The 19,704-nt window shown below is 40.9% G+C and overlaps 1 protein-coding gene across 1 annotated transcript; it reads left to right on the forward strand.

Annotated features, from left to right (window-relative positions):
* Window positions 1-526: 526 nt before the first annotated feature.
* Window positions 527-15,108, forward strand: LOC139452655 (salivary peroxidase/catechol oxidase-like). Its single transcript, XM_071234194.1, has 13 exons — window positions 527-581; window positions 1,448-1,532; window positions 2,946-3,076; window positions 3,896-4,069; window positions 4,446-4,497; window positions 6,460-6,578; window positions 7,557-7,661; window positions 8,589-8,690; window positions 9,473-9,633; window positions 11,922-12,427; window positions 13,187-13,359; window positions 13,817-13,940; window positions 15,024-15,108. Exons 1-13 carry the CDS (start codon window positions 527-529, stop codon window positions 15,082-15,084), a joined length of 1,848 nt encoding a protein of 615 aa, XP_071090295.1. The 3' UTR covers window positions 15,085-15,108.
* Window positions 15,109-19,704: the final 4,596 nt, after the last annotated feature.

The following is a 19,704-nucleotide window of genomic DNA, read 5'->3' on the forward strand; positions in this document are numbered from 1 at the left end:
AGACATATCATGCGTGGCATAAATGCAGGTGGGTATAAACAACTGTTTAACGGTTGTACAAAGCACCACTTTCCTCGTGATACGTTATTTGTACGACAGCTGCGGTTATTAAAATATGTACAATGTGATGTAGTGGGCTTAATTAGTATCAGGAGATTGCTGATGAAACTAAGCCAACATGTTCCCCGGTTCAATCGCATCTCCATTGTTACACGATAATCTTTACCTGTAAGTTTATGTCTAGCCATATGTTCGTTGTAAATGGAAAAATGTTATGATAGAAATAGATAAGTGTATGTTTTCAAATAACCGACACCCATTTCCTCACTTATTAGTCATTATGTCTGTTATCGATGTCCAATTCTCTTATTTATACTTATTGACCCCATCTACCTATGGGCGAAATACATTTTATCTTTATCTACTTAATGATATCTAAGTGTCGATCTGAACAGCATGGTAAATATACTATATATAAGGGGTAGTGAAATAGGGTTAGACCAGTTGGCGAATCGACAGCACCACAATGAAAACCTTTGCCATACAAGTTCTTTTGCTAACGCTCTTCATTGCGTTGTCGGGTAAGTGTTTCTGTCATACATTTAATTGTGTGTGTGAGTGTGTGTGTGGTTACCGTGTGTGTACGTGTGATTGTGTGTGTGAGTGTGTGTACGCGCAAATGTGTGTGTACGTGTGAGTGTGTGTGTACGCGCAATTGTGTGTACGTGTGATTGTGTGTACGCGCAATTGTGTGTGTGTACGTGTGATTGTGTGAGTGATTATGTGTTTACGCGCAATTGTATGTGTACGTGTGATTGTGTATGTATGTGTGTGATTATTTGTGTACGTGTGAGTGTGTGTGTACATGTGATTGTGTGTGTGTTTACGTGTGATTATGTATGTGGGTGTATGTGTGCGACTGTGTTCGTACGTTTGATTTTTTATGTCTGGGTGTATGTGTGTGACTGTGTGTGTAATTTTAGTTTAAACATCTTTTATTCAGATTGAAATGGATTGGGAACAAGTTATCCAACTTAGGACTCCGTCTCCATTGTGTGACTCAGTGTGTGTGTGTACGTTTGATTGTGTATGTGTGAGTGTGTGTGTCTACGTGCGATTGTGTGTGTAGGTATGATTGTGTGTGTGATTTTATAAATGTGACCCTGTGTGTGTGATTGTATGTGTGTACGTGTGATTCTATGTGTGTGTGGCCATGTGATTGTGTGATTCTATGTGTGTGTGGCCATGTGATTGTGTGTGTGTGTGATTGTGTGTGTACGTGTGTGATTTCCCGTATAAGGTATAATTAGTGCATTAAGATAAGCTCTCAAACATACGTCTGATTGAGAGCCGTTGTGCATTTAATAACTTCAAGTACAGAAGAATAATTAAACAGCAAACGAGGAAGAACTACTGGAACTGAACTGTTCCCATGTTTTCTGTTCAGAGGGAGGGGGAAGCAGGTCGCCATGCGCCCATCTGTCCCGGTCCTCGAAGGGGGGGAAATACACGCAGTCCATCCACAGAAACAGGTATGTATTCGACACAGAGTTAACCCCGTTTACCCCGACACCCCGGACATAGAGGCGGTACTACACCCCTGATTCAGTAATTCGGACCTGGTTAATCCGGACACATTTTGCTTCATGTCTTTCCACGTAGAATTTGACGTATGATGCACATGCTTCAATCACAGTAGTTTCTTGTCATAATATCAACGTACATTTTAATGATGATTTGGATTAAGACAGCGTGGATGACCAGCTGAGGCAGGTTACAGGCAATAGGACCAACTGATCGGTAATAGTTCCCAAGAAGCAGAAAAGAACACCCGTACTCGGTATATACACACTTTGTATAGCTTGCTTCATGTTTTGTGGGTACCCCATCTTTCAGTTAACACACCCATCATCAAATATATAATCTGTTAATGGTAGTGAAATGGGGTTTAACGTCGCGTTGAAGAACATTGCACGTATAGTGACGTGCATGTGTGTGTGCCCCAAAGTACCCTGGATACACCACAGTATAGCGACTCCCGCGTTCTTGTTCTATCACCTAAATGACGGACCTTTAAGGAAGGGTAACGACAAGTACGTCTTTTGGTATAGTCTTTATCGAGCATTTATATTTAGGGAATAGCGAGGCTCCGGTGCGGAATACATATTTTTTATTCCTATATATTATATTCACGAGACAGAAATACGATTCTAACACTCTCCTCATTATTAGTGTGTCATTCTTACAAATCGCTGTTTATGACATAAATTCAGTCGATGAAGTTACTTTAGAAATCCTGAATAGATACAGTTCTAGAGTGAATTATATAGTGTCTAATGTTTTAAGGTTAACTTCGTGTACAGAAACACCACCATAAGAGACAACAACTACATACATGTAAACTGATCGAGAACGCAATATTTAAGCAAGTAGACACTGGAAAGGTAAAGTAGACACAATTTATGGATAACAACTTCTGTAATTAAGGCAAATGAGACCTTTCGGCATAGATCCTTCTACTGTGGTCAAGCAACACCGTTGTTTCAACCTTGCTGGACAGCGGTTTAAGGATCTATAACGAAACGTCGCCTTTACAGACATAGAGAAGTTGCTATCCATAAATTGTGTCTACTTTGTCATCCGTCAACCTCTAAGTAATGCCTATCAAACACTTTATTGTAAAAGTAGTTCCGGCAAGGTGACCTCATTTGCTTATGTGTCGAATTATGCCGTTGTATACTCCCCAGGGAGCTGAAAATGATTGTTGAGGGCACACTGATCCTTTTACCGGGGTAATAACTGTCTAAGCGGTAAGAGCATGCTTATGCATGGAGTACAGAGCCATATAAATGGACTATTATTATTGTTATTATTATATTTAATTCAACGAATGGGGCATATCAACCATCAGACTATCCGCCATATGTTGAATGGTTCTGTTACAGACGAGCTTCGGCCTGTGACGACACAGAGGCCTACCGAACACCTGACGGGAGTTGCAACAACATGAACAACCCCCAGTTGGGGGCGGCGGGAGCCACACTCTCTCGGTTACTCCCCTCCGTGTACGCTGACGGTAAGTGATGATTCACATGAGGGGTGCACCATTAAATAATATTAAGACAAAAGTTCCAACCGAATAAACACATTTAAAAATGCAAGAAATGAATGCATGTGCTTGTTAAATGCCGCAATAGTCCAGGTATAGGATGGCGGCCTGTTAATAATATATTTGGGTCCAGACAATCAAGTGATTGATATTATGAGCAACCATCCATGCCGTTGGGGTCAGATGACATGCAATCAACCATGTTACCGAAACAGACCAAACCATCGATTAAGCCACCTTTTAATTACGTGCATCAACCAAGTCAGCGAGCCTCAAAACCCGACCCCGTTGGATGCTTGTCGTAAGAGGCGACTAACGGGATCAGGTGGTCAGGCTTGCTGACTTGGTTGATGCATAGAATCGTTTCCCAATTGCTTGGATCGATGTTCATGATGTCAATCACTGGATTGTCTGATCTAGACTCGATTATTTATAGACCCCCGGGATACTGCTGGAGTGCGGCGTTAAACAACAAATAAACAAACAATAAGCTTAATTACGACCAGTATAACTTGATGGGGGTAAATCATAAGCCGGAATCCTCACGATACGGATAAAATGAAGAAACCCGTTTGAAAAAATATATGAATAAATGTCACAGTTTTGGGCAGACGTTATGGATATTGCGTGCTGGAACAACAGGTATATGTGTTAATTGCCCAACTAGCAGTATTCTGAACATACGAGCAATGACGGCAGCCTCGGTATATGCCCAGAATCAGTCCATGTGTATATTGCAAATGTCTCTCTAACTGGGGTTGAAGGTATGCTCTGTTTTGACTGCAGGTATTGGAACCCCCCGGACGCTTGCTACCAGTGGCTCCACTTTGCCTCACCCCCGGGCCATCAGTAACCACGTTCATTTCGAGCTGAGCTTTCTCTCCAACAAGAACTCCGTCATGCTGATGCAGTGGGGGCAGTTCATTGACCACGACATTACCGGAACTCCAGTGATGACAGGTCCGTAGAGTGATGACCAGTTCGTCTCACCGTGTTTTCATATTAATAGATACATCTCACACGATTGCTGCACTGTATTGTCAAGGATGGTTGATAACTTGAAACTCCAAGAAGTTGGAAAGAAAAGATGTGAAAGCAAATTTAGCAAAGAAGAGCCTTCGGTTAATTATTATTATTATTATTGTTGTTGTTATTTTTGTTGTTATTATTATTATTATTTTGATGATGATGATGATGATGATGATGATGATGATGATGATGATAAATGTTAATTCTGTTTACAATCATGAGCATGTATAGTAGCGTCATAACACATATGTTAAACTGCATATGCACAATGTATATGCTGTGTTCATTCAGTGTTCTTCTGTGACAGATAACGGCGGGGATATTGATTGTTGCACATGGCCCGATTCAGTTCAAAGCAAGTAAGTCCTATTTGCATTTTGAACTGACTTTCATATTCATTTCTTTTAAAGGAAAACTACACTCAAAGTATTTTCAGATTTTAATACTTTAGGACATGCTTAATTACAAATGCATCACCCAATTTATATTGGAAAAAACGAAAATAGCGTCAACAAATGACAGACGAAAACGTCTCAAAACGAAAACAAATCGCACTGAAGGGATACCCCTTGCTTGAAATAAAAGTTGTTACCGGTGTTTGACGCGCTGTGCAACGATAATGATCGGCCTGGCGCCCAGTCTGCCCGTTCATGCGTTTGATTAACGTGTCCACAACTTCTGTCAGTTAATGTCTTATAATTAAAAACATTGAAGATGCCTTCAGTTGTCTACCCAGGACATTAATCTCTGACACGCATTCGTTGCGTGGAATGGGATGGAGGGAAAAAACAAGTAGTTTGTCATAATAAGCTAGTTACAGATTCTTAATTGTTATTTTAATTGTTCACAGTGTCAAGATCAAAGGTGACATTTCACACATTCAGTAAAATTTGCAGTGATTTTGATGTTGAAGAAATAATAGAAATAGCAGAAACTGTATACGTACAGGTGGCTCATAGGCCATACTGTGTGATACTCTAATATAATAATTTTCTTCTTCTTCCTCTTCTTCTTCTTCCTCCACTTCTTCTTTTTCCTTTTCTCCTTCTTCTTACTATTTTCTTCCTCTTCTTCCCCTTTCTCCTCTTCATCTTCTTTTTCCTCTTCTTTCTTCTCTTCTTCTTCTTTTCCTATTTTCCTTCTTCTCCCTCTTCTTCCCCTTTCTCCTCTTCTACTTTAAAAAACTCTCCTTCTTCTCCCTTTTCTTCCCCTTTCTCCTCTTCTTCTTCTTTTTCCTCCTTTTCTTCTCTTCTTCTTCTTTTCCTATTCTCCTTCTTCTTCCTCTTCTTCCCCTCCCCTCTTCTTTTTCCTATTCTCTTCATTCTTCCTCTTCTTCGTCTTCCTCTTCCTCGTCTTCCTCTTCTTTCCCCTTCTTCGTCTTTCTCTTCTTCATTTCCTTCTTCCTCCTCTTCTCATTCCTCTTCCTCTTCTTCCTCTTCTTCTTCAAGTCTACATGTCAGCCAATGAATCCTGCAATCGACCTGCAATCGACCGAACTCTGCATGGCAGTTTACGAACCGGATTTCGATATTGGTGCGCGATTTTGATTGGACCATGCATAGACTCGTTAGTCCAGCCAAATCTAACTCCATAATCCCAGCCCTGTTCGGCAAGGGTGGAAACTGGAATTTTATAGTCAGTTAACTCTCTTGCCTCGGGAAGATGTATGTATACATGGGTATAGGTAATTAACTAAAGTGTATACATAAAGTATACGAATGGTCTAAGGCACACCTATCCATCAGTCTATTCACGAAAGGTTGTTTTGCAGTCAAAGTCGAATGAGAAGAGAGTTTATCTTTGAATACACCAACATGTGTTTGATTTAATCTGTCCAAAACTTCTTGGCTCCTTGAAACTTAAAGAAAACACTTTACGCCCACCTCTGGACGCTCGCATAAAAGTTTGTACTGCTGTATACCATCTTCCTGAGGAAAGGGAGTTAACTGACTATGAAAGTCCAGTTTCCATGTGTGGAAATTAGACTTTTATAGTCCGTAACGCCCTTGCCTCTGGAAGATGCTGTATTCTGAATAGCGTCAAGTCCAGAATAGAGAACTATTGACAATTTGTGTGGTATCAACAGATATATTAATTTAGATCATTCTATGGCGTTGACATAAACGTTCATACGACTACATAATACATACAGCGCAATTATACACAAATAAGTAAACGCCTTCATATCACAAGGATCATGACGTGTGCATATCAATACAAGTGGGCACATATACACACACACAGAGGTTCTTGTGGACGGGGTATAAAGTTGACCAATAACACCATATGAAGGTTTTATGTAAATGTCTTCTAATTCTCAGCATAGATTCCCCGTGTAATCCTATCTACATTCCGAATGGTGATCCGTACTTTCCCGATGGGAAGTGCATGAACTCCGTGAGATCCGAGGCGGCCTCGGGAACAGGCACAAGCAAAACAAGTAAGTTTATCTGCTTATCTCTGCAAGCAACGTGTTTTGGGATGGCGAGTATCACATATTAGAAATAAACATTGTATTCAGCAAACCATGACCTTGTACAGAACCCGGATGGTCACGTGACTCGATCGGTGTCAGACAAGAGCGACGCCATGTTTGTTTGCAAACACTGAAGAAGTACCTAGCTGACCTTATATATTCTCATATTTATGTTTTAATGACCACAAGGGGCGCATATTTGTATCCACTGACTTTATCTGGCTGATAAAGCTCCCCATTACATGATAACCAAGTTTATATACAATTTCATTACAAGAAATAACGCTACTTCGTTTTTATCACGTTCGTTAATCCGGAAGGTCTACCAGTTACGTTTGGATTAACGTGGCCTTTTTCCCCAAATAAATGTAAACAGAAGAAAGGAACAAAGGTCACTGACTGTTTACATATAAATAGGGGAAATCGTAAAGTAAAACAAGTTGAGACAATGTGTATATTTTATTTTCGTCTTTTCCTTTAATTTGTCTTGTTTTTGTATGATAAGTTTGTGCCTTCATACATATTGCATCATGCTGATAGGTATTGATAGGACAGCTTTCATCAACTGAACCGTGCCTTTGTTGTCAATATGCCTTCTTGATTTTTGTTTGCTTGTTTGTTTGTTGTTGAAAGCGCACTCAGCAATATTCCAGCTGTATGACGGCGGTCTGTAAATAATCGAGTTTGGACCAGACAAGCCAGTGATTGAGATCATGAGCATCGATCTACGCAATTGGTATACGATGACATGCACCAACAAAGTCAGCGAGCCTGACCACCCGATCCCGTTAGTCGCCTCTTACGACAAGAGTGTCGCCTCTTACGGGAAGAATGGGTTGCTGAAGACCTATTGTATGTACCCGGAACTTCACAAGTCCAGACTGCACAGGCGTGATACAGGTCACGTTTGTCATGTTCATATCAGACATTATTTTAATTTAGATCCCAGACAACAATACAACGAACTGTCTGCCTTCATCGATGGCTCTCACATCTATGGCATCACCACTGAGGAGACTGATGAACTCCGTGATAAAACGTCAGGAGGTATGTGCCGTTCAAACAACGTTATTCTCTTACCGATGATCTTTCTCACACTTTTCTAGATCACGCGTTATTCAAACCATCATCCATTTTTCCAGGTCGTTATTACTACATGACATCGTATGTGCAGTAGTGTTAGGTTTGGTGTGTCACCAAGGCAACTGACGAACGCCCAAGTCCCACCTGCGTCATTGAGGGATGACCCAATGTCAAGCCGACCGCAATGATATGACTGAACTTGTGTAAAAACCAACTCACTCACTCTCTCCTTCAATGAGATATTAAATAAGAGCATCTAACCCACGTCTGTATTCTTACCATATGACAGGTAGGTATAACTACAGTTCATAAATGTTCATCAAGCTTTTACTTGCACCTTATTTGCTCTGTATTTGCTGATGACCCTTACAATAAGATATAATTCACAAGACCGTATGACAAGTGATTTCAACTTTCGAAACGTTCGCTTTTTCTCTATGTCGAGTAATATTCCAGCAGCTTCAGTCTCCGGTGTCTACATTTTACTAATTTAGAGGCACAATTGAGCATGCTCTATATACGAAGATTTCAAATGCATCACACAACTCCACAATAGTTCCTCCACTTTACAACATTCAAGGCCCGAGTTAAATTAAGCTTTCAGAAAGTTTTAAAGTAGAACTATGGAAGACGCATGTGACGCATCAGGGACAAAATGATGTTCGATGCAATTCCCTATGTTTCGTGTTTGTTCGGGCGAAGACTTGCCTTGCCTTTGCATGTGTTTGAGACGGGTGCCACCTTCTCGCGAACACAGGGTATAACCGATTTATAAACACATATATTTTGTATTTTAATTTTTAGTCGCAATAGTAGAGTAGACACTGATTTTAGCAGATATTTCTTATGATTATGAAAAGGATGTCGCGTTATTCATTTTGTCTCTTCCAGCTGGCTTGATGAAAGTGAGCGATGGGAATCTCCTACCAAAGGGAGATGACGACGATTGTTTCCTGGACACTTCTGATTCAAGCAACTTCTGTTTTAAAGCAGGTACGTGCAAACTCTGATACAGGACCGAAAGCCATTTCAAAAGAATATTTGTATATATCGAGTCTATTGTTTGGATGTGCATTTCTTCGTATTGTTCACTGGGATGGGTCGTAGCGAGGATGTTCTTGAACGGACATGCAGTCAAAGTCTCTGTCGTATCCCAATGGACCGCCTCCGTGGTCTAGCGGAAGGTCCGGGGTTCGATCCCTGCCGCGTCATACCAAAAAACGTTAAAAGATGGTTGTTACTCTGTCTGGCGCTCGCCATTAAGGGGCTAAAACGAGAACTGGTCGTCTCGGAGTCAGTATACTGTCTCTGAGTGGGGTATTCATGTTAAACTGCGGCATCGTATCTCAGTGGGCTAGCACTCTTAATCGGCATCAGCACGGACTAGAACAAGCAGCCACACGCACACACACGTGCATGCACGTCGCTATAAGTGCAATAATCTTGGACGCGACGTTAAACCCCATTTCACCTCACCTCGTATCCCAATGTATGCCCAAGTTCAAGATTAAAGAGTTTAAATGATTAGAAACAATGCTTTTGTGTTTCTATAAGAAGGAATTCCCAGGGCTCAATATGAATGAAGAAGTAGTCCTCCAGTGTTTACGTTATTTCAGCAACACAATCTCGTAAACGTCAGTTTTGCGGTCATATGACCGACCTCTCGTCCAGTGGAAAAGCCTATATTGTGTAAACTTCACATTAAAAAAATATAAGAGGTGAAACTAATGTTAAACATGTCCCATATTGTTAATAGTACTGACATACACCACTAGGTGACGCCCGAGTGAATGTGTTCCCGGGTCTGTCGCTGCTGCACACCCTGTTCTTGAGAGAACACAATCGTGTTGCCGGGGTTCTGAAGACGGCCCAACCTCTTTGGGATGATGAAACACTCTTCCAGGAGGCTAGAAAAATAGTTATCGCTGAATTACAGGTGAGTGAATGATAGTGCAGAATGTAAATACTTGAAGCTGGTGTCAATCTCATTCAAATCAGATCTTTGTTCTCGCTATCGCTAAACAAAGAACTGAGGACATTCCGTCAAAACTCTCGTCTATCTCTCGCTTCCGTGGGATAAACATTTGAACGGAGGAGGCGTTGCACAGTATATGTGAGACGCACTGCTATACAATCTCAGCCATATATTAGACATTCCCGAATGTTCGTTTGATCAGTTTTCAAACTTTTAATCGAGAACTGCGTCAACATATTTTTCAAGCGTAGTCGGAAATGGAAGTCGCCAGGTTGAAACGAGTGCCGTAAAGCTCGAGAAAGCTGCTTTCTGATTGGCTGATGTCGACTTCTTGTTAGTCATTTCAGTGGCCGGTCAAAGTTTTGCGAAAGGTCGTTCTGACGTGACCCGTAATGGGATGTCCTCAGATCTTTGTTTAGCGGCAGCGAGAACTTAGATATGATTTTAATAAGATCGCACTGGTGTTGACATCCGTGCTTGTTCCAAGTCAACACTCTGAACGCCATGTGATGCCGAGGATAAATCAATGGCAAATATAGGACACAGGAACATATTTGGCAGAGGATATGACGCCGTGTTGAGCGTCATTCACACCACGACGTCGCAGCCCAATGTCATCCCCGTGTTCTGGTGTATACGATGTCCATCAGTTCTGGTGTATACCATGTCCTTAAATTTCTGGTGTATACTATGTCCATTAGTTATGGTGTTTACTATGGTGTCCTTGAGTTTGTGGTGTATACGATGGCCTGGGATTCTGGTGTATTCTGTGTCCATGAGTTCTGGTTGAAACCATGTCCTTGAGTTTCTGTTGTATACGATATCCATGAGTTCTGGTGTATTCTATGTCCTTGAGTTCTGGTGTATACAATGTCCATGAGTTTCTGGTGTATACTACGTCCATGAGTTTCTGGTGTATACTATGTCCATGATTTCTGGTGTATACTATGTCTATGTGTTTCTGGTGTATACTATGTCCATGAGTTTTGGTGTATACGATATCCATTAGTTCTGGTGTTTACCATGTCCTTGTGTTATGGTGTATACTATGTCCATGAGCTCTGGTGTATACCATGTCCTTAAATTTCTGGTGTATACGGGGCGGTCGGGTAGCCAAGTGGTTAAAGCGTTCGCTCGTCACGCCGAAGACCCGGGTTTGATTCCCGACATGGGTACAATGTGTGAAGCCGATTTGTGGTGTCCCCCGCCCTGATATTGCTGGAATATTGCTGAAGCAGCGTAAAACCATACTCACTCACTCTGGTGTATACTATGTCCATTAGTTCTGGTGTATACTATGGTGTCCTTGAGTTTGTTGTGTATGCGATGTCCTGGGATTCTGGTGTATACTATGTCCTTGAGTTCTGGTGTATACTATATCCTTGAGTTCTGGTACATGAGTTTCCGGCGTAAAACTATGTCCTTGAGTTTCTGGTGTATACGATGTCCATGGGATTCTGGTGTATGCTATGTCCTTAAGATTCTGGTGTATACTATGTCCATAATATAATGAAGAATTCCCGGGACCCGTTGACCACGAAAGTTTCGTTTCGGAAGTGACGTCATCATATCCATCTATCTTGTCACAATGCAGCACATGTTCTCTCGCTCGTGAGCTTGAAACCAAAAACCAATCAAATTGCGACCTCGCAACTAGAAGACTTCTATTAATTGTTGCTATTAAATGTATTGTATTCCCGATACCTAAAAACGTTTTGTCTCATTGTCGTTTTATAAAAGTAATTAAATAAGTGAGGTTTTACTGAATATATAACATGATTTTTCAATTTTCATTTTTATTATTTATTATATACACATATATGATCTCATTTCTGGAGATTAGAAGATACGCTCGCAACTTGATGGCGTCGTAAATTGGACGACGTTATTTTTGAGAGGGTGAGATTTAGCTGGGCAACACAGTTTAACGCGATGGCCGAACGATCCACCCAAAAGAGATATGACTCTCTGTATTGGAAGAAAAGGTATAGATAATCGACATAACATGTTGTGAAAAATCCGGGAAATACCAAACTTAACGCCCCTGTTCATAAAATGGACTTGTCCGACATTGCAGAGGTCGAATTGTGCCCAGGGAGTCATCATTATTTAAATACGGGTACATATTTTTTAAAGCTTGTAAGTTTATTAACATCCTAAAAGAGGCTGTACATGATGTTGATATCTCATATAAGAATTAAACAAGTCGTGGTCGTTGTTTATTTCTTGTATTTACCTTTGTCTGACAGGTTATCACATTCGGGGAATGGTTGCCTGAAATCCTTGGCCAGGATGGCATATCAACTTACGGCCTCGGTTTCGACAACTACAACTATGACGATACCCTTGACCCGACTCTTAGCAACGTCTTCTCGACAGCCGCCTTCAGATTTGGGCACTCGATGGTTCCAGAAAACTTTACCATAGGTTCTGATGTCGTAGACACCGGAGACCTCTTCAAGAGGACCAAGTACCTCATCAACAATCTCAATGACGTCGTCGGTAGTTTCGTGGAAGCTCCTGCAGAACGTGCCGATGCATGGTACGTTGATGGAATGAGAGACCGAATGTTCGAGAAGGATTCGGCAGCCAAGGATGGGTTTGACATCGTGGCGTTGAACATACAGAGAGGAAGAGAACATGGTCTTCCATCTTACAACGAATGGAGAGAACACTGTGGTTTATCCAAGATCACATCCTTCACAGATGGGACGGACTTTGGAAGGATTCAGGCTCGGGATCTGGAAGATATATAGTAGGTGTACTAATATTATAAGTTGCGTGTATTTGGTGAGCACTCTAGTTAGTGAGCACTGTATTATAGACGATTTGTATCATTATAAACAAACAGTGATCACTTACCGCTGATCGTGCGCCCAAGTTTAAGTCATTGAGTGTTTCATACTATCAAAAGAAATATATTTCGCTTAGGTTATTCGAAGCGATTTTTCAGGGGAATATGATGTATAATTTCATTGTTGGACAGGTTGATAGTTTAAGAGAGATAATTTATGAATGTCAACTTCAAGCCACGAACCGTAAACAGGGAACATATCTGCCAGTGCTTGAGACGTATTGATTTTATTATCAGTGCCACCATGAATCTGTCTCATTAGCCCCCTACCAAGGCAAATTAACCCAGATGACTTCAACATGTTCATTGCTTATTACCAATCAGTGCTAATAAAACTCCTGGCTTCCTTTCACCCATTGCTCATCACCAAACATCGCTCATTAACTATTGGCTTCCCTTGTTGAGTTTCCACTTTTGTAATCCTATTATTTTTCTTGTCTGTTACATGAACATACATGCATATATGCTCTCTGCATCCTAGCATTCATTCAACTGATGCAGAAGTAAGCATTTACCCCCGAAACCTTGCGTTCCTCAAAATAAAGAAGTTGATATCCATAAATTCTCCCCCATCTGCATCACTTCTAAATGCCAAATCCAGACTTGAGGATGATAGTCTGTCCGTTTCCGTATACATATAGTCCGTGTTTCTCTTCACAGTGAAAGCGTGGATGATATTGACCTGTACAGTGGGGGTATCGCCGAGATTCCCAATTTACCAGCAGCTGTAGGAAAAACATACATATGTCTCATTGGTGAACAGTTCAAGAAGCTCAGGGATGGCGACAGATTCTGGTTCGAATCAACAAACACTGTCACTGGATTCACAGACTGTAAGCAGTTTCTATTTGTATTTTCAACACCTGTAAGTTAATATTTGTGTATGTAAATTCATCAGACCGACTAATTATACTACTTATATAATAAAATGCTTCTTTATATAATCTGTGCAATATGTATTATATATTTATTGGTCGAGTGGAGCATATATTAATATGTGAATTTGGACCAAGTACAGCTTTGAAGATAAGAAGCTGAAATGTAACATAGCTATGAAACACATGCATGTATCTAGGTGTTGCTGGTGGCTAGCTTGTGGTGAAAGAATCGCTTGTCAGACTGAAGCCCCGGGTTCGAGTCCCTAGGTTGGCACACTGTCCAAGCCCATGTCTGACGTCCCCCGTTGTGATACTGCTGGAATGTTGCTGCGGGCGCGATTTAAAACCATTCCACTCACTCTCAATCCATTTCTGCAAATGCAACGTTTATAAAGAAGTCATTCCATTACAGCTCAAATCGATCAATTGAAGAAGGCCTCGCTGTCTAGAATCATCTGTGACAATGCCGACAGCTTTGAGTCAATCCAACCCAGGGCCTTCATTCGTGTAGATACATCAACTGGCACTAGGGGAGGGTAAGCCAATGTTCATCGTCCATATTCTCAATACTGAATTGCCAGTTTAAACTATATGAGGACACTATGCTTCATTGTTGAGACAAACACGATATGACGTACTTATTGTTCATAATGTCACAACTTGATTATATTACGTCATTGTAACAATACGCTGGCTTCTTTAGTGAAATTTATCTTAAGGGTTGACACGTTTATACACATTTCTTCATTTTCTCCTAAGATGTCAAACAGTATTATATAGAACATCCTGTCGTTACTAGGATTTTTGGATTATCTGTACCTCGTGAATGAATAAAGGCTCGGGACTTGCACCATTTATTCACTCAGGTCAGCAAATCCGTAATTTCTCAAAACTCTTTGGTTATGCTTTACGATATACTTGTCAATGTTAAAAATTTGTTCGCTAGATACTGGTACCAGATGATTGATGTTCATATCATAAGCATTTATGACAGCGATACTAAAGAAAATGGGTTGTACACTGCTCAAAACCAGCATGAAGCGCATTTAATTCACGTTCTTTCAGTGGACGTGTGACAGTATCAGATATACATGTGTGTCAAGCGATATGAAGCGTATTTCTCTTAATTTTATTTAATAAAATGACACTGACTAATGTATCAATTTATTACACGAAGCTCATATATTAATGTAAAGGACAAGCTATGAATTAGTCTGTTATATAAACTAGGCATAAAGACTTACACGTCGTTGCAGAGGAAGTGTTAGGTTGTTTGTTTGATATTTAACGCCGCATGCAGCAATATTCGAGCTTTATGACGGTTGTCTGTAAATAATCGAGTCTGGAACAGACAATCCAGTGATTGAAATCATGAGCATCGATCCACGCAATTGGAATACGGTGACATGCATCAACCAAGTCAGCGAGCCTATACACCCGATCCCGTTAGTCGCTCCTTACGACAAACATAGTCGCCTTTTACGGCAGGTATATGGGTTGCTGAAGACCTATTCTACACCGGATCGTAAGGGGTCTACAGAGGTAGTGTCTCGATATTATTGACTGTGAAAAGAACCAGTGTAAGTATTATTCATAAAATATACTTATTTTGTTTGCAGGAACAAGATTCAACCTTGTGCCAACATAAAGCAAGTTAACATAAGGAGGTTCTGGAAATGATAAATACAAGGAAATAAACCTAAGTGTAACCTGCTGCCTTAACGGATTTGTTGTTTTGTACCAGCCACTGTGTGATGGTTGTAACTGTATATTAGGCTCAACGCGAAACTGTGCACTTGATTTTATCATATATGCATAATTTCCATTTGAGCCTAGTCAGGGCCTGGCCTGAAAATGAATGAGTGTGAATGATTTTGTTTCACCTTGGGATGCGACCCTTGACACATTATCACGAGATCGGGGAGGCAGGGTAGCCTAGTGGTTAAAGCGTTCGCTCATCACCGTTAAAACCCGGGTTCGATTCCCACCATGCCGCAGTTTAACGTGAATACCCCACTCAGACACAGTATACTGACTCCGAGCGGCCCAGTCCTTGTTTTAATCCCTTAATGTCGAGCGCCAGACATATTATTGCAGATATGTGTTGTGACGGGTAGGCTCCTCTCAAACATTTGTTATCTGAATGATTTGATATTGTTCAATAACCATTAAATAGCCAATTCCATTTCTCTGATTTACTCGAAGGAAATACAAATAAAAGAAACCAATGCAACATCCTCATCTGTTTTATATTTAGATATATGTATAGAGATTCAGAGTAACAGAAACTATCCAGAAGACAAGAGAGATGTCGTTAACTTTCTGAAACTTTGGTTTAAGTAAATAAGAGTTTAGAGTTCGAGTTTAGGCGCAACTATGGATCCTTATAATTATTGGGTCTAATTGTTTCGTGAAAAAGTTTTGGTATTTGGTATGTGGTCTTTATCCCAAAGGAATTACATTTTTTAATACGAATTTCGAAATTTTCAAAAGTTGTTATTTTGATTTGGATTAAGTTAAGACGAGGCTTGAAGTGTTACCAGTTACTACTTGTTTGGCAGCCAGGTCAGCTGAGACATTTCCAGGGATATGTATGGCTAGGAATCCATAGTATAACTATAAAAAATTCGAAATTCTGATTAAAAAATGTAAATCCTTATTGATAAAATTATTATATAAAATATCACATACAAAATACAACAACATTTCCACCTCGAAATATTTGGATAAAATTGTTGCACCACAAATCTAATTTTTCATAAAGCAAACAAACATCCGAAGGTAAACGTGACCTATGCAATAGCCCAGAGGACCCCAACATATTTTGTAACCTTGTGAAACAAATTAAAGCCATAAAGGGAATAGACCATTACACCCAATGGTGATACATGACATGACATTGTACAAGCTTGTGTGTCATACGCATGGCACTGAACACACACAACGTTGAACACACCAATTTCTATTTAATTCAATGGTTTAGCGTGAACGATGGTCACCTTAATATCAATTACACTTAAACGGGCTGAGGTAAGTTCACGTGCCCCTTGGAGACATCGTCTGGACGTGAACTGAGATGCTTCCGTTTGTCCAATTCCGACTCTGTCATGATCATGTGTTTATGAATCACTATCAAGCTATATTTACAAACAGACAGACAGATATATCTACACCCGCCGAAACGTGATGTACATAGTACAGATATGTTTATTTAACGTGGGTATCCACCCACTTTCTCATCGTTTGTTTGGTATTACAACATAGGGAGCAAGTGACGGGTGCTGCCCACAATATCATTTGGGGTCTTGATGGTGGACTTGGAGAAGTGAAATAAGTGGAATAACATATTTAATACATCAATTGTATTACTAATGTGTTAGAACACACAGATCAACATATATAAAAAATAAAGTTGTATTACCAGTAGTTTATGGTTTTACAATTGTGTAGAGATACAATATTTGAAGACCATGACTTTGTTAGGAAAGATGGGGAAAACCATAACGTGTTGCACAATTGGTTCTGTCAGTATCTAAAACATGTTTCGCTTTTGGAAATTATGACTGGGACAGATATTTAATTAGGTTGTTTTACGCATTCGTCCTCAATTGCAAAAGCTAAACAAAAACTATCAGCATGTTGTTCACACTTTTAGTAAGGAAAATACCAGTTCCATTTATAACGCCATTTTATTCACCAAGTGAATGCTCAAACTCTATAGCATGACAGGTCAAAGGATCAGTGTACACTCAAAGATCATTCTTTGCCCCATATGGGGTTTAAACAACCCAATTTTACTTACAGAGTTATTGCCACCTCTTCCTTCAGGATACCCATTCCTTCCTGGGTCAACAGAAGCATTTGGAACTTGCTTAACATGCCTTAAACATGGAATGCTTTCAGGAGTTAAGTTGCCGAACACGACCACTCGTCCACCTAATCTCCGTGAACAACGTCACCCGACTTCCGTTTAGTTTGTTTGTTTCTGAATTTGCAATAAACTGACCATCTTGGGCATAACGGGGACAAACATCTAAGTGTTCTGTGAATGGCTTAAAAGGGGGACTGATCTAAAGACTTTGTTATTGTTTTTTTCCCCGTGAGTACCTGGATGATACAGCATAAATCTAGCCTGGCTCGCGACCTGTGCTGCGCAATTCGTAAGCGCGTTTGTCACTTTTATTGATAGTATAAGGGCGTATGGTCACATGGATCAACAAATGAAATACAGTTTTGGAAATAATAAGGAAATGTAGGCATCTTTGTGGGTAGTATCGGTAATGGTGACGAAGTTTTATTAAGTCACATGCTTGGTATTTTGAGAATTTCGTTTACACTGTTTGGACTTGCAACACCAATTTAAATGTTTTACCTAAGCATTGCTTATTTTATCGTGTTTATATTTTTACAGTCAATATGTGTAAAATTTTCAATTAGGAAATTTATTAAACGACAAAATATTCAATTATTTTACAAATTGACTGAAAATATGTCCAGCTGTTTTATTATCATCACCAAGTGACTGAAAATGTTAGGATTAAAAGTTCATTTGTATATTGTTGGGCTTCTAATCCTAGCATAATTAATCTATTGTGATGCTTTTTGACTGTCTTGGTAATTTTTAGTCAATCTGTTAAACAAATAGACAGATTTTTCAGTAAATTTGTAAAATGACTGACACATTTAGACATTTTATAAATTGCCGGAGTGAATCACATTCTACACATTGACTGTAACACATACACAGGGAAAGACTTGTGAAAACAACGTCTATCGCGCATCGAAGAACTTCCTAACCAAGACGTTGAGGAATAAGAATTATTCTGTTCAATGCTACAGCAAATGGATGAAAATAAAATGCAAATATCATAATTACAACCTACCAAAGTTATAAGTATAATTTTAGGCAGCCTCTATGTTCGAGGTATGTATCCGTGAATATCCACTTGAAGAAACAATATCCCACACGTTCTGCAGCTGTACAAAGAAACTTATTCGATGCCACGTGTCTCTGTAACAATCAAATATTTTAATATATATATATAACGATATCGTTTTGAGATATTATAACCCGTGTTCGTTTCTCAACTGATCAATTAATTTCTTTCTGGTGTTTCACTGACTGACTGACCGACTGACACTAGGAGATTTAACGTGCGCTTTCCGACTTAAAGCGTATTTCGCACACGGGGAAGCACTTTATACTATTGGGAGAAAAAAAGCGTAATGAATAAATAAAGAAGTGCGACCCCCAAAAATGTAACTTTTACAGTACTTAATCTAATAAAGCTGAGGGGGGTGGGGTTGACTTGGGGGGAGATGGGGATAAAAGAAGACTGAATAATATGGTAAAATTTGGGCGTGGGGTGGAGAGGTGGGGGTCAAGCGTGGGAAGGCACGGCGTCGGCGGGCGAGCATGGTGTTTTAGCGACGGTATCCTCCCAGAAGTCTCTTCGTTAGGGTCTCATCCCCTGGGTGTGGCGACTTGAAGAGGTTCTTGGTGAGGATGGCGGCGGAGTGTGCGACGAAGTGCTTGTTAGCCTTGATGTCGCAGTCCGTGAAGAAGTGGGAGAGGTCTTGGTAGGAGTAGATTTCGTGCTTGAAACTCTCCGTTCCCAGCATCTGGTGTAGCTGGAAAGGGGCCTCGTAGTCGCCTGGGTAGGGGGACATCTCTTGTCCTTGCTCCCAGATATGTGTTGCATCGGGAGTGTTGGGAGACTTGTAGTACCTCAGGATGTTGTGAGCTTTCTCCAGAAGCTTGGTTCTGAGGGTGTTGTTCTCGACCTTGACCGGGGTGGTCTGGGTCTGGCCGTCGCTAAGGGAGGGGGGCTCTGGTGGACTGGTCTGGATGCAGCTGTTGCTAGTGGGGGGCGACGAGGTCTGGCATTCCGTGGACGCAGTCGTGGTGGGTGGTCGGGAGGCTGGTTCGGGAGAGGGGATTTCTCTCCTCTTCCTCTTCTTTCTCCCGTGGCCGGTGCCCTCGGGCGAGCGGAAGCGTTCCTCCCCTCTGCATTCGAGGGGAGCGAGTTTCGACGCAGCTGCCGGGGGAGGCGGGGTGGTGGGGTGGTGGGGAGGGAAGTCTCAATTTCCATGTCGAGGACTGGAGGAAGGGTCTTCTTTTCCCGAGTGGGCCTCTTCTTCTGCACCGGGTGGGGTGCAGGAGGATTTGGGGCCGGGGTGCGGGCCATCTGAGGCTTAGTCTTGGCCGGAGCCTTGACCATAGGCCTCTTCCTTTGACCTAGGTCAAAGGAGATGGAGAGCGTGGATGTTTTGGACTTATAGGAAGTCCTGAGGGAGTAG

This window comes from Haliotis cracherodii, unplaced genomic scaffold, assembly GCF_022045235.1.
Source record: "Haliotis cracherodii isolate W230 unplaced genomic scaffold, xgHalCrac1.p SCAF_9, whole genome shotgun sequence".
Classification (NCBI taxonomy): Eukaryota; Metazoa; Mollusca; class Gastropoda; order Lepetellida; family Haliotidae; genus Haliotis; species Haliotis cracherodii.

Excerpts from the sequence above, each read along its gene's own strand:
- LOC139452655 (XM_071234194.1), top strand. The coding sequence starts at position 527 with ATGAAAACCTTTGCCATACAAGTTCTTTTGCTAACGCTCTTCATTGCG. Across the intron at positions 4,498-6,459 it reads CCCGATTCAGTTCAAAGCAA|CATAGATTCCCCGTGTAATC; the intron begins GTAAGTCCTATT and ends TCTAATTCTCAG. Across the intron at positions 13,941-15,023 it reads TCAACTGGCACTAGGGGAGG|GAACAAGATTCAACCTTGTG; the intron begins GTAAGCCAATGT and ends TTTTGTTTGCAG.